Consider the following 13274-nt stretch of genomic DNA (forward strand, 5'->3'; position numbering starts at 1 on the left):
AGCACCTAAGGCTGATTGAGCAGGGGTGAGCAGCCCTCCGAGATGATCATAGTCACTGCTAGCACTCCCATAACTTTAAGGAGCGTGCGAATTTGCTGGATTCCAAGCCATGACGCACGTGTTGACCTGCACGTTCAAGGTCGCCAGTCAAATGCCGTTTCATTTGAATTAGAGAGGCCTCTCCTAGATCGCGGTTAGTGATGTTCATCTGGAGGAATGGTCGTCAGTTTACCCTTCGTGTCACTAATGCTCGAGCTGACTGCATCTTGTGTCTGTGGTCGTGGGGGAGCTATCGGCGAGTCTATATTATTACACGTCACGTGGGCTTGCTAGTGAATGAACGTGAGCTTTATCACTTCCGTTTATTTAAATCTCGCATACAAATTCGGGGCGGTCTTCTTACTGGCCCCATAATATATCTAAAGATTTTCACAGAGCACAAAGCAGCAAAGACTTCTGGGTCAGGCTCTGCCTCATGCGAAATATCCCATGGGCCGCTGCTCAACAGTGCATGGAGGGTTAATTGAGGCTCGCTTAACAGCTGTCAACCAAACCAGGTGTAGCACGCAGCGGATCAGGCATGGCTATCGCCGCCAAGATTTGGCGGCGATAGCCATGCTCCTCAAGCCTTCCCGCCCGCGCCGCACTGCCCTTTTATATGGAATTCGGCCAAAGTGTCATCCAGAGTTTATTGAACTGTCCATCCCTGCCGAGACGTTGAGCATTCCCTCTGACAGAGCTAGTGGGCAAGCGCTGCTTCGGATGCTGCCTCTGGCTCAAAGAGCCGCCGGCCGTTCATCATCAGGGAATCGAATCGTGCGATTAGTGACAACAGCGGGTGGAGTTGATGGCCGGCTACTCTCGGCCGTCGTAGCAGTTCCCGTATTCCCATCCCTTATCACCCTTCCGCCAATCCTATAAATCGGCCGAGTTGTCAAAGTCGAAGCCGAGAGATTAGGTGTCGATTGCCTTGAAGGTTCTCCACGCATCTTCTTGCGTTCCCGCAGAATATCAGCCCGCGAAGTTCGGACACGGTCCATAATTTGGAAGGCCGGAACCTCGTCGTTGCCTTGTGATGGGAATGCTCGGGACAGCGTCTTTGGCAGAAAGAAGCCGAGTTTTCCTAAGGGGATACTGAGACCGTGTACGACCTTGGATTGTCAACTAGCATTTACGAGAATTCTAGGGCTCAGACTTACGATGCTACATATAGCCAAGAACCAAACAACAATCGTGAGGGTCTCACCGAGCTTCGCAGCATCGGCTCGCTGAACACCGTCTACTGTAATAGTTTCGAGGAATTCAAGACTGATATATATGTAGAAGACAGCGGATACGCCGATCGGCCCAAAGAACCCAACAAATATTGCTTGCCTAGCCTCGTCGATCTGACGAATTGATCTGTGGAGGGCAAAGATTATGGGAAGGCGCCTGAGAGGAGAGTTTAGAATATCGGTCAGAACCACGGGGTAAGGAATCGATTCCATACCGTAGAAGGAGAATTAAGATACCGAGAAAGACTAGACGGTAAATCGGCACCACAGAATTCCGCGCGAAGCTCTCCCACGGGCAGACCGCACCGAACCATATGAAGATGGAGAGATTGAGGAGCATGTCAATGGTAGGCTGTAGAGAATCGTCCAGTGTTTCCAGCCGGAACCAGTCGTCCCAAGTGAAAGTATTCCCGGCAATGAAGCAAGCCAGGACATCGTCGCTACCGATCATGCCACACGTGCCTACGATGAACAATGCTAACGTGATGGCAAAGACCAGGAAGCTCTCTCGGTCCACAAAGTTCTTCTCCTCAGCCCAATGGAGTAGCTCCTTTGCTATCCATCCAACAGTAGCACCGTAGATGACACTGAGCAGAATTGTGTACCCCAAGGTCTCGCCAAACCAGAGTCCTATTGCTGTTCGCGCTCCTCCTCCCTGACCGAGTCCTCCCTCGGACGTGTACTTGATCAGGTAGAGGGACAAGAAAACGAAGGGATACCCCAACCCGTCGTTTGCCCCAGATTCAGCGATAATGATCTTTTGCAAGTCCTTAGGAATGTTCTTGTCTGCAAACTTCCCTTTCACAATGCTGTTCGAAAGGATGGGATCTGTAGGCGTAACGCATGCGCCAATAGCCAAAGCATGGAGAAACGGTAGGTGCGGGACCATGGCCCAGATGAGAAGACTGCTGGTTAGCCACATGGTTGCCATGACTGGGCCAAGGAGGAGCGAGAGTGGTCTCCATTCTTTCTGAAGGTATCGACTCGGGAGTTGAACACCTGCGATGACCAATTGTATGCCAAGCACAAGGCGGCTAAAGTATAACGTCGTGGTATCGAGATTGGCCTGCGTGATTGTATACTCGAATGGTTTGATAAAATTCGCAGCGTGAGGGGAGAGGATGACTCCTGCGAGCAACGATATCACTGGGATCTCAACTGTTAGCCTAGTCATATAATAGTAAAGGCTCAGGATGAGCATACATGCTTCAGAGAGGTAGAACTTCTCCTTGAATAAATAAGATACCAGTCCAAACAAAGTAATGAAGCCGCCAAGCACCGAGCAAACAATGTTAAAATTTGTCACTGCCAAGGTAGGCATCTTGGCCAACAACCTCAATAGGTTCCTGCTCTCTTTAAGCCTTCCAGAATTCGAAACAGATCCCTAGCAAGTGTTAGCTAACTCCCGTATCGTCTTCGCTGCAGCACAGAGCCAGCAGCGGCTGGATTGAAGGAAGGATCGTTCGTCTGATGTTATTGAGCATCTGGGAATATAGTCCTGTCTATACCAGCAAAGACCGCAGTCGCGTTGCTTCCGGGTTCGAGTGAGACGGGTGTAATTCAGAATGGAGATATAAATATATGTCGTGCTTCATGGGGAGGCAAGAGGAGGGTCGTTGTGATTTCGTTTATTAACAGCTCGAAACAAGTGCCTTAGCGTAGCGCTGCTGCCGTTGCGACAATTCACAATTCACAGACCTTTATGCCTGACATTAAGTCATGCCAACTACCTGGATGCGTCCACTCACGTTGTTCAGAGTGTGAATCCAGATTCAGGCTATTGGCTATTATTCAACTTGGCCGACGGGAACATTCGGCGACAGCGACGCACTGGTTCGTCTCAAGGCAATTTATATATGCTACTGCTGATTTGAATACAAGAGACGAAGACGCAATAGGCCACAGCAATGCTCTTGGAAGGGGGCCGGCGCTAGCTCAAACATATTTACGGATAATAGACTTCAGTTCCCATGGCAGGAAATATTATGCCGTTGTGGGTGAGGGATTTTGGCCTGCTCCAATCTGGTTTGGTTCCATACCAATGAACCCTCGCTTATGATCCAACTGTGGTTCGTCTGTTATCTTGGAGGAAGTGTGTGTATGTGATTTGTTGATCCGTTCTAAACCTTCCTAACGTGACGACAATAGAACGGCTCCTAATCTGTGTAGCTATTCCCCAGCGTCGTAGGAGTAACGGGATCGAGCTGTGATATTCGATGCTACCTCCTCTCTGACGATTGATCACAGCCCAGCAGTGCAGCAGGGAATAGTGTGCGTCATGGGGGAATATCGGTTCGGAACCGTCGGTTCGAAATATTTCCAGACCGGACCGCGGTCCGGTCTGGAAATACAGACCAAACCGCCCAGACCGGTGTAGTCCCCTAACGGTTCCTTAGCAGACCGACCACGATCACATGTATGCAGCACGTGATAGGTAGCTTGAAAATATCTACAATTTCACCATATAACGTGCGTGCATAACGAATGATACACTACCTTGAATCCACACAACTCCTCTAGTAAACAGTAAATCCCTTCACAACAAAAGATGCCGCAGAAAAACGATGAACGCCAAGTTATATTAGCTCTTCAGGCGATGCAAAATGACCCTAAGCTAAGTGCTCGAGCTGCTGGAAAGCTCTATTCTGTCGATCATCAGAAGCTTAGTCGTCGTAAGCATGGTATGCATTCACGACGCGATATTTCTGCCAATTTGCGGAAAATGACCGACTTAGAGGAATCAATCCTTGTCCAGTATATTCTCGACCTAGCTGCTAAAGGATTTCCTCCCTGATTGTCTGTTGTGGGAGATATTGCAAATCAACTTCTCGCGACACGCGACTCGTTACCTGTCAAGACGCGCTGGGCTTCCAACTTTGTTAAACGTCGCATAGAACTCAAAACAAGGTTCCAGCGCAAATACGACTATCAGAGGGCTAAATGCGAAGACCCAGTAATTATTCGTAGCTGGTTTGAGCTTGTGCCAAACACAATTGTGAAGTACGGCATCCACGATGCGGATATTTACAACTTCGATGAGACAGGGTTTATGATGGGCATTATTTCAACTGCAACAGTGGTAACAAGCTCTGATGGACGTACGAAGGCAAAGAAAGTACAGCCTGGCAATCGTGAATGGGCTACAGTAATACAGGGTGTTAATTCCCAAGGCTGGGCGATTCCACCATTTATTATTGTTGCAAGCAAAAACCACCTCACGTCTTGGTATGAAAACAGCGGATTTCCACCAAACTGGGTAATTGCTGTTACAGATAATGGTTGGACAACAAATGAGAAAGGCATGGATTGGATCCGACATTTCGAGAAGCATACAAAACCTCGAACTGTAGGTGGTTATCGTTTGTTGATCGTTGATGGTCATGAAAGCCATCACTCAGACGAATTTGAGGAATACTGCAAGGAAAACAATATTATCACTCTATGTATGCCGGCTCATTCTTCTCATATCCTCCAACCACTCGATGTTGGGTGTTTTGGCCCACTGAAAAGGGTTTATGGGCAGCAAATCGAAAACATGATGCAGGCTCACATCACGCATATTACGAAGGATGACTTCTTTCCCGCATTTCACGCTGCTTTCTTTATTGCAATGACTGAAAACAACATCCGAGAAGGCTTCCGAGGCACTGGGCTTTTCCCATTTGATCCTGATAGTGTGGTTTCTATGCTTGATCTCAGATTTAGAACCCCGACACCACAAAACTCCCGCCCTAGCACCGCTCAACCTTGGGTTTACCAGACACCAAATAACCAAAATGAAGCCTTATCGCAGACACTTTTATTAAAAATCGAATTGCACATCATCAAAATAGCTCACCAACCTCTATTTACAATGCTGTTGACCAATTTGCAAAGGGAGCATCACAAATGATGTATCAATTAGCATTGTTAAAAGCAGAGAACGAAATGCTTCAGCAAGGGATGGAACAACTTAGCAAACGCAGAAGGGCTAAAAAAACACGCCTACAGCAAGGAGGATCACTTACACAACACGAAGCACAAGAGTTACAAGATGAGAGGGACCTTGCGCAACAAGTAAAGCAAGAAACACAGGCAGGGAGTGGTCGGAAGCCAAGGAAAGAAACACGCGCAAGGCGCTGTGGCAACTGTGGTCAGTGTGGGTAATAGTTTCGCAGTTTCACAGTTTCACAGTCCGTTTCGCAGTCTGTTTCTCAGTTTGCAGTTCAGTTTACAGATTCCTATTAAACAGTCCGTCCAGTTTCGACCTCCTCAAAACTGTGAAACTGTTGGTTTATTAGTCAGTTTAAGACACTTTCATTACGCTTAAGAAATAAAGTGGAGTTTTTAGTTATTAAGCCCCTTTTCAGTTATTGAGCTTCACTTCTCACAGTCATTGATTCAAGATGTCTTCTCAACAGTCTTTCGCTGTATTGTCTGATCTTCTGAGTGATGATTTTGACGAGGAAGAATCGAAACCTTCTACTCCTACTTCTGGACACCAATCACGCTCACATTCACGGTCACGTAAACGACGCGCCCGTACGTCCTGGGTATGGGATCACGTTCCTGATACAGAAGAAGGGCGAGCTCGTATTTGGACTAATGATAGTGGCCGTTCTGTATGGAAGTGTAAGTTCTGCCCTCAGACTTATATGGAATCTGGAGGAACCAAAAACATTGCCCGACACCTAAAAGGTCATAATATCTACGAAGAACAGACACATTCTCTAGCTGTAGAAGCCACTATTCGCCATGCCTTCAAAAGAGGTGAAGAAGCATCACATTCACGCCGGCGCCTTAATTATAATGATGGAACTGGAGATCAGCTGGACCCTGGAACTCTCGAACAACTCTTTGTGAAATGGATTACCTCTTGCAATATCTCCTTCCGGATGGTGGAAACAGATGAATTCTGGGCCCTTCTACAGTATCTAAATCCTAATATCAACACCTGGTTGCCTGCTACACACAACACAATTCACGGTTGGATTATGAGGACCTTTCAACAAGAAAAGGAATATACAAAACTCGCCCTTCAATCGGCACTGTCTTCCATCCACTTTACCTTGGATCTCTGGAGCTCACCAAACTCGCACGCCTTACTTGGTATCGTCAGTCATTTTACTGATGAACATGGGAAACTCCGGTCTTTAGTTCTGGGTCTTCCGGAGCTTCAGGGTGAACACAGTGGAGAGAACATGGCTTCAGTGTTTATAGACCTTTTAGAAGACTACCAAGTTACTTCGAAGGTTGGATATATGATGACGGACAATGCAGACAACAATGATACTATGATGGAGCACCTCTCTGCCGGTATACTTTATTTCCTTTATTGTTTTCCATCTTAAAGGTCCAAGTTATAGCTAATACTTATTTGGACAGCTCTTCAGGAATAACACAATCTCACCTACGATCCTCTTCATTACCGATTGCGATGCAATGGCCATATCATCAATCTAGCTGCTCAATCCTTTCTCTTCAATACTGAAACCGAAGCTCTAGCAGAACACAACAACGAGGGTCAATATTCTACACCAACTCAACTGGAAATGGACAGTTGGAGAAAGAAGGGGCCACTGGGAAAGCTGCACAACCTCATTGTTTATATTCGCCGCAGCACACAGCGAATTCAACGATTTCGTACACAAACTGGAGGCTTGAGTTTAATCAGGGACAATTCTACTAGATGGAACTCTTGGTTTAAGATGATTGACTGCGCCTTGGATCCACTACGACGCGAAGCTATTGATGTCTTTGCAGCTAGAGACAAGTTAGAAAAGGACGCACTTTCAGAAACAGACTGGGGTTATTTGCAGAAGATTAGGGACTTTCTTCAGTATTTTGAGGACGCCACACTATCAACTGAAGGACACGTGGGCACATTAGACCGTGTTTTACCTACTATGGACTTTCTATTAGAGCATTTTGAGGCCGCAAAGATACAATATTAAGAGGATAGATACATGGCCCCATGTTGCAACTCTGGTTGGGCTAAACTAGACAAGTACTATGCTCTAACAGGTAGAACCCCGGTCTATATAGCAGCAACGGTACTGTGCCCGGCGTTTAAATGGGAGTACTTCGAATCTACTTGGGAGGATGTGTGGATCACTAGAGGAAAGGTTAAGATGCAGGAATTCTGGGAAGAAAAATACAAGTCCAAAGCTATTGTTCTTCCTCCACGAGCAAACACAGCAACAACGGTGCAGCATCAGCAGTGGGAAAATCAGTATCAGGCTTGGAGAAGGAAGAAAGCCGGTGTACAGACAGAGTGTAACGCTGACTTCTAAATGATAGAAGACACAGAGGTTCTCTTGCGTAAAGGTTTACTTATCAGAGGAGGCAGGGGATCAGACACAAAGGCTTTAAGTAACACGTTACTAGTATATAACAAATACTGTATTGAGTTGAGCACGAAGCTCCTATCTAAGGGAATACTATCTACTTATATAGTGGCGTCGTGCCTAGTGGACTCTTGGGAACTCACTCGAGTCCTCGGAGTCCTGGACTCTTAGGACTCTTCTCATCATCCTGCGAGTCCGTCACGTGCCTAGTGGACTCCTGGGAACTCACTCGAGTCCTCGGAGTCCTGGACTCTTAGGACTCTTCTCATCATCCTGCGAGTCCGTCACGTGATACTTTCGGAACTACTATTCCCCGCTGCCCCTCCAGGTACCAGGGCCGGTCTCATGCGACCTCCCTCCTTCCTGTCCTGTAGTTGGCCAGCCTTCTTGTTCCGTCGTAACACTCGCTCCCTTCCCCTGGGCATTCGTCTCGAATCCTATAAGTACGTCCATGTCCCCGGGACTCTGCTGCTCCTCAGCGAGTCCTTCAACATGCAACATGCCTACTGACACTGCCCGCAAACTCCAGGAACGCAACGATCTTGTCCGTCGAATAAAGAACCACGGATACGAACTACCCGAAATGGATTCTTGCTCGAACTGCGTGAGGCGAAACATTACTTGCGTGTCGTCTCCGAATGATTCACGGCGGTGCGCCGAGTGCGTTCGTCGCAACTTGAAAGAAAAGTGTGACTGTATGGGTCCTGAGCATCCCGACTGGGTGAAGCTCGAACGGGAGGAGGATCGCCTGGATCGCGAAGAGGAAGAAACCCTTTCGAAGTTACTTCGTCTGCGGAAGCAGAAACGCCTCATCCGAACCCGTGGTAAAGATATGCTCCGGCGAGGTTTGAAAACCCTCGACGAGCTTGATGCGGCAGAGGAGGCCGAACGTGTGGCTGCTGAGAAGCGTGACGCTGTTGAGGCTGAGGAACAGGCAGTTAGCGCTGCCTCCTCGTCTGTGACCGGGACCTCCGCTTCCTCCGATCCACTGGCCTACTCCCCTGCATCTTGGGATCAATGGCTGGCGGATGGCGGCGTCGATATTCCTCCAGCAGTTCTTTGCTGATGTTCCTTGTTGGTTCCCACGAATTATCCGTAGGTTCGTAATTTTCCCATTTTATCAAAAACCCTTCTCGACGTCCTACTAACCTTCTGTCTAGGATCGCTTCGACCTCATATTCGATTATCTCATTCTCGGGTTGGAGTTCGGTGTCGGTCGCAATTGGGGTATTTCCTCTTGCTGGTTCCAGTAGTGAGACATGAAATACCGGGTGTAGTCTAGACTTCCTGGGTAGCTGCAGTCTGTAATTAACTGAGCTGACTTTGTTCAATATTTTGAATGGTCCCAATTTCTTGAAGTCCAACTTTGTGCTTGGTCGTTTCGTTTTGATATGTTTCCGGAGTAGGTATACTTTATCCCCCTCCTTGAAGGCAGGTTCCATACTGCGCTTCTTGTTTGCGTATGCGGCGGATCGTTCATTTAAGAATTGGATGTCCGTCGCAAGTTGTTCGTGGAACGATTTCAGTTGTTCCACCACGATCAGGGCTTGTTCAGCTCGTGATTCATCCGGTCTTGGTTGCCTATATGCTTCTGGCTGGTAGCCATAATTGGCAAAGAACGGTGAGACTTTCGTTGCTTCTGTCATCGCGCTGTTATATGCAAACTGTGCGATGGGTAAGATCTGAACCCAGTTGTCCTGTTGATGATTGACATAGCTTCGCAGGTACTGTTCAAGGGTCTGATTTAATCTTTCTGTTTGGCCGTCTGTCTGGGGATGAAAAGCTGTTGATAGCTTATGATTTGTTCCCAGTAGCGCCATCAATGATTTCCAGAATTTCGAAGTAAAGAGCTTGTCTCTATCTGAGATGATTTCTTCTGGCATCCCATGATCGGCTAATATGACTCGAATGAAGGTATATGCGAGCGCCTCGGCGTCGCTAGCTTCTAGATATGGTATAAACTTCCCATATTTCGTGAGTCTTTCCGTGATGACGAGGATAGAGTCGTATTCTATTCCTGTTAACGGGTCCTTGGAGGGTGGAAGCTTGACGATGAAGTCCAAAGCTATTGATTTCCACGCTCCTTTTGGTACTGGTGTCGACTTGAGTTGTCCGTATGGCAGATGCCTATTGGATTTTGACTTGCTGCAAATGTCGCACTCTCTTACCACTGTCTCTACCTGCTTCCTCATACCTGGGAAGTAGTAGTGTCGGGTGATTCGTTCGAAGGTTCGCGTTACTCCCTGATGACCGTGTGCTGGTAACGAGTGTTGTTCTTGCACCAGCGGGCGTCTCATTTGACTTGGGACATACACTAACCCTTTGTATCGAATCAATCCTTGTTCGTCGATGGCGAAGTCGCCTTCGACTTTGGACAAGACTCGCTTGGCGCATTCGTCTGTTGCGTAAGCTTTCTTGAGTCTTTCCTCGAGTTCTGTATCTTCGATGACTGAGATCGTCGCTAGTAACTCGTTGTACTGTATTCCTGCATCTGTTTTCTTCAGAATTGCTCTAGGTCTTTCTTCCTTTGGGCCGGCGTAGTCGGTCCGTCTGCTGAGAGCGTCTGCTCTTGCATTCTCGGAGCCCTTGCGATAGGTTATCGTGAAGTTGTAGGCTGCGAGGGTTTCTGCCCAGCGGACTTGTCTGCGGTTTAAAACCTTGGTTGTGGTGAAGTATATGAGGTTCTTGTGATCCATCCATACCTGCACCGGGTAGGTGGGTCCCTCAAGATATACTCGCCACTGCTCAAAGGCAACGACAATAGCCAGTAGCTCCTTGTCGTGGATGTCGTAATTGAGTTCCGCGGGTGACAGTTTCCTAGAGTAGTACGCGATTGGTTTGAACTTACCGTTCTCGTCTGGTTGATTCAGACATGCTCCAATTGCGAAGTCAGAAGAGTCCGTTTCGAGGATGATCTTCTTTGCAGGGTCAAATGTAGCAAGGATAGGTGCTTCCGTGAACTTCGTCTTAAGTTCCTGGAAAGCAGCCTCTGCCTTGTCCGTCCATTTGAATTCGAGATCCTTTCTGGTAAGCTCCGTGAGTGGTTGAGCTACCTTGGAATATCCCGAGATGAATCTTCGGTAGAAGTTGGCGAAGCCTAGGAAGGCTTGCACTTCCTTGACCGTGGTCGGTGTTGGCCATTCCAACACTGCCGTTACTTTTGCTTGGTCCATCTTGATGCCATGCGTTCCAATAATGTAACCCAAGAATTCGACTTGGTTTTTATGGAACTCGCACTTCTCTGGTTTGAGGAGTAAGCTGTACTCCTTTAGTTTCTTCAGGACGAGTTTGACATGCTTGACATGCTCTTCCTTGGTTGCTGAATACACCAGGACATCATCTAGGTAGACAATGGTAAAGATGTCTAAGTATTCGTGCAAAGCATCATTCATCAGTCGTTGCATAGATGCGGGTGCATTTGTTAGCCCAAAGGGCATGACTTGATACTCGAATAGGCCATAGCGGGTGCGGAATGCTGTTTTCCACTCTTCCCCAGCCTTGATTCGGATCAGGTTGTATGCTCCTCGCAGATCTAGCTTACTGAAGATCTTTGCTCCTTGAAATCTATCGTGTAGTTCGTTGATTAACGGCAGGGCATACCTGTCCTTGATTGTGATGTTGTTCAACGCTCGATAGTCCACACATAACCGTAGGGAGCCATCTTTCTTTGGTACGAAAAGCACCGGACTTCCTGCTGGTGATGTGGATGGTTTGATGAATCCTTTTGCTAGGTTATCATCAATGTACTCCTTAAGTACCTTCAGCTCCTTTTCCGATAGCTGATATATTGGTCCGAACGGTGGACTCTTGTCTTTCTCCAAAGGTATCTCGTGATCCCATGGTTGGTGCTTAGGAAGCGCCTCATTCTTAGGGCCTTCCTGGAATAATTGCTCGTATTCCTTGTACTCCACCGGTATACTCATCGGTGAGGATGCCTGGGCTAGGTCATCGAGCTCGGAGGTTGCACATAACTCCTTCCGGCCCTGGGAGGGTTTCTCCCGTTGTCGCGTGTCCGTCCGTTGTTCACACGCGCACTGGCTCATCACAACTTTCTCGTTCCACCAGTCGATCTGGGGGTTGTGTTTCTTGAGCCATGGCACACCAAGGATGCACGCATGGTTGTCCATGTGCACGATGTCAAACTGAATCGTTTCCTTGTGCCCGTGTAGCATGACCATTTCCAATGGGACCGTTTCGTGGGTCACCATTCCTTCATTAGTCGAGATGGGCTCTCCATCTACGACCATTAACGGGTATGGTTCGGCTTTCATTGTTGTTTTGAAGCCCTGTGTATCTGCTACTTTCTTTGTCATAAAGTTGCCCGTCGCTCCTGAGTCAATCATTGCTCGGAGGTGTCGCTGTTGTATCTTAGCGACCACATATAGTTGCATGCTGCCCGTCGTGGCGCATAGTTGGTCTGTACTAGGCCTCTTCGTGTCGCTCGCCGGTGGCCTACCGTCGAGGACTCCTAGTTTTTTGACTCGTCCGAGGAAGGATAGTATTCATCCGCTTCCAATGGTGGTCCTTGGGGAGATCGTTTCCCTCGCTCTTCTGCTTCATCTAGCAGATGTGGGTATTTCTCGTATACCTGTTCGCTTTTGATAGGCAAGTCTCCTTCAGACTGGCTTCGCCTGAGGGCGTGAACTTGCTCTGCGTCTCTGAAGTGTATCCTGGGCGAGGATCGGGGAAACAACTGATTCTGGTGTTTCTTTTTCCAGTGGAGCTTGCAATCATCTTCGCTGCAATACTCCCAGTAGACATACGCGTGCCAGGGATGATCAGTCTCTGTTGCGTCTGTCGTTGATAGTTCCCGCTGTCCTCTCACCCATGCACTATCTTCCCTCGGAGGCGTGGAGAACGTGTCTAGTTGCTCCAGGCTCTCCTTTCGATGCGTGGAGTGGGTCTCGCATTTTCCCGTCGGAGCATATCTCTGGCTTTCTCGTCGTACTTCTTCAGGGCTCTCCTGCGGTCCTGGTAGTAAAGTTCGACGCTTTTCATATACTTCAGTTTAGCCATATGCTCGACATCCTTCTCCAGTTCTTCCGCTTCTTGGGCTTCCAACTTAGCTACGTCTTGGGACGTGCCAAGCAGCCTGCGGGTATTCGTTAGTTGGTCGTAGTATCTCCAGAGGTCATCCTTGCAGTCGTCCACCTTGCACTTTAACGGAAGTTCCTGTAACAGGTTCCCGTAGAGGTCTTTAAGCATGGGGATTCTCCTCTGGCCATTGGGCTTGTCTCGTTCGGCCCTAATCTTCGCGTGGGCGTGTTTTGCCATGCGTCTTACTACGCTCTTGCACCGTGGACTCATTGGTTCCGTAGGTGCGAGTTCATCGAAGGTCTCCTGTTCCGAGACGGTGAACGATTCCGCCTCCGACCCTTCATCTGAGCTCTCGTCTTCTGGGGTGCTTTCGCCGTTTATTCCCCAGTCCTGTTTGTTCACAAACGTTGCGTTCAATTGTCCTGTCCAGGTGGCATTGAGTTGTTTGCCGACTTTGCGTCCGCCGTTCCCTTTCTTTGGTTGTCTGCAGTCTCGGGCCATGTGGCCTGGCTTGTCGCAGTTAAAACAGAGTCGTTCCTTGAATTGTCTGTCTTTCTTAGGGTCACGGGGTCGTCCAGGTTTGAACGTGGCATCGAGTTCCATTGGGTCCGACCAACGGTTGTCTCGCGGGTGTTGA

The 13274-nt window shown here is 48.3% G+C and overlaps 1 protein-coding gene across 1 annotated transcript; it reads right to left on the bottom strand.

The window, feature by feature from the left end:
- Positions 1-270: 270 nt before the first annotated feature.
- Positions 271-3612, bottom strand: VC83_00736 (uncharacterized protein). The gene is made up of 5 exons (XM_024464423.1): positions 3023-3612; positions 2478-2972; positions 1490-2420; positions 1200-1431; positions 271-1151 (listed from the first exon to the last, which is right to left on the bottom strand). Exons 2-5 carry the CDS (start codon positions 2593-2595, stop codon positions 777-779), a joined length of 1656 nt encoding a protein of 551 aa, XP_024327695.1. The 5' UTR covers positions 2596-2972; positions 3023-3612; the 3' UTR covers positions 271-776.
- Between the last annotated feature and the right edge of the window lie 9662 nt (positions 3613-13274).

Source organism: Pseudogymnoascus destructans (assembly GCF_001641265.1).
Source record: "Pseudogymnoascus destructans isolate 20631-21 unplaced genomic scaffold scaffold_2, whole genome shotgun sequence".
NCBI classification, from domain to species: domain Eukaryota; kingdom Fungi; phylum Ascomycota; class Leotiomycetes; order Thelebolales; family Thelebolaceae; genus Pseudogymnoascus; species Pseudogymnoascus destructans.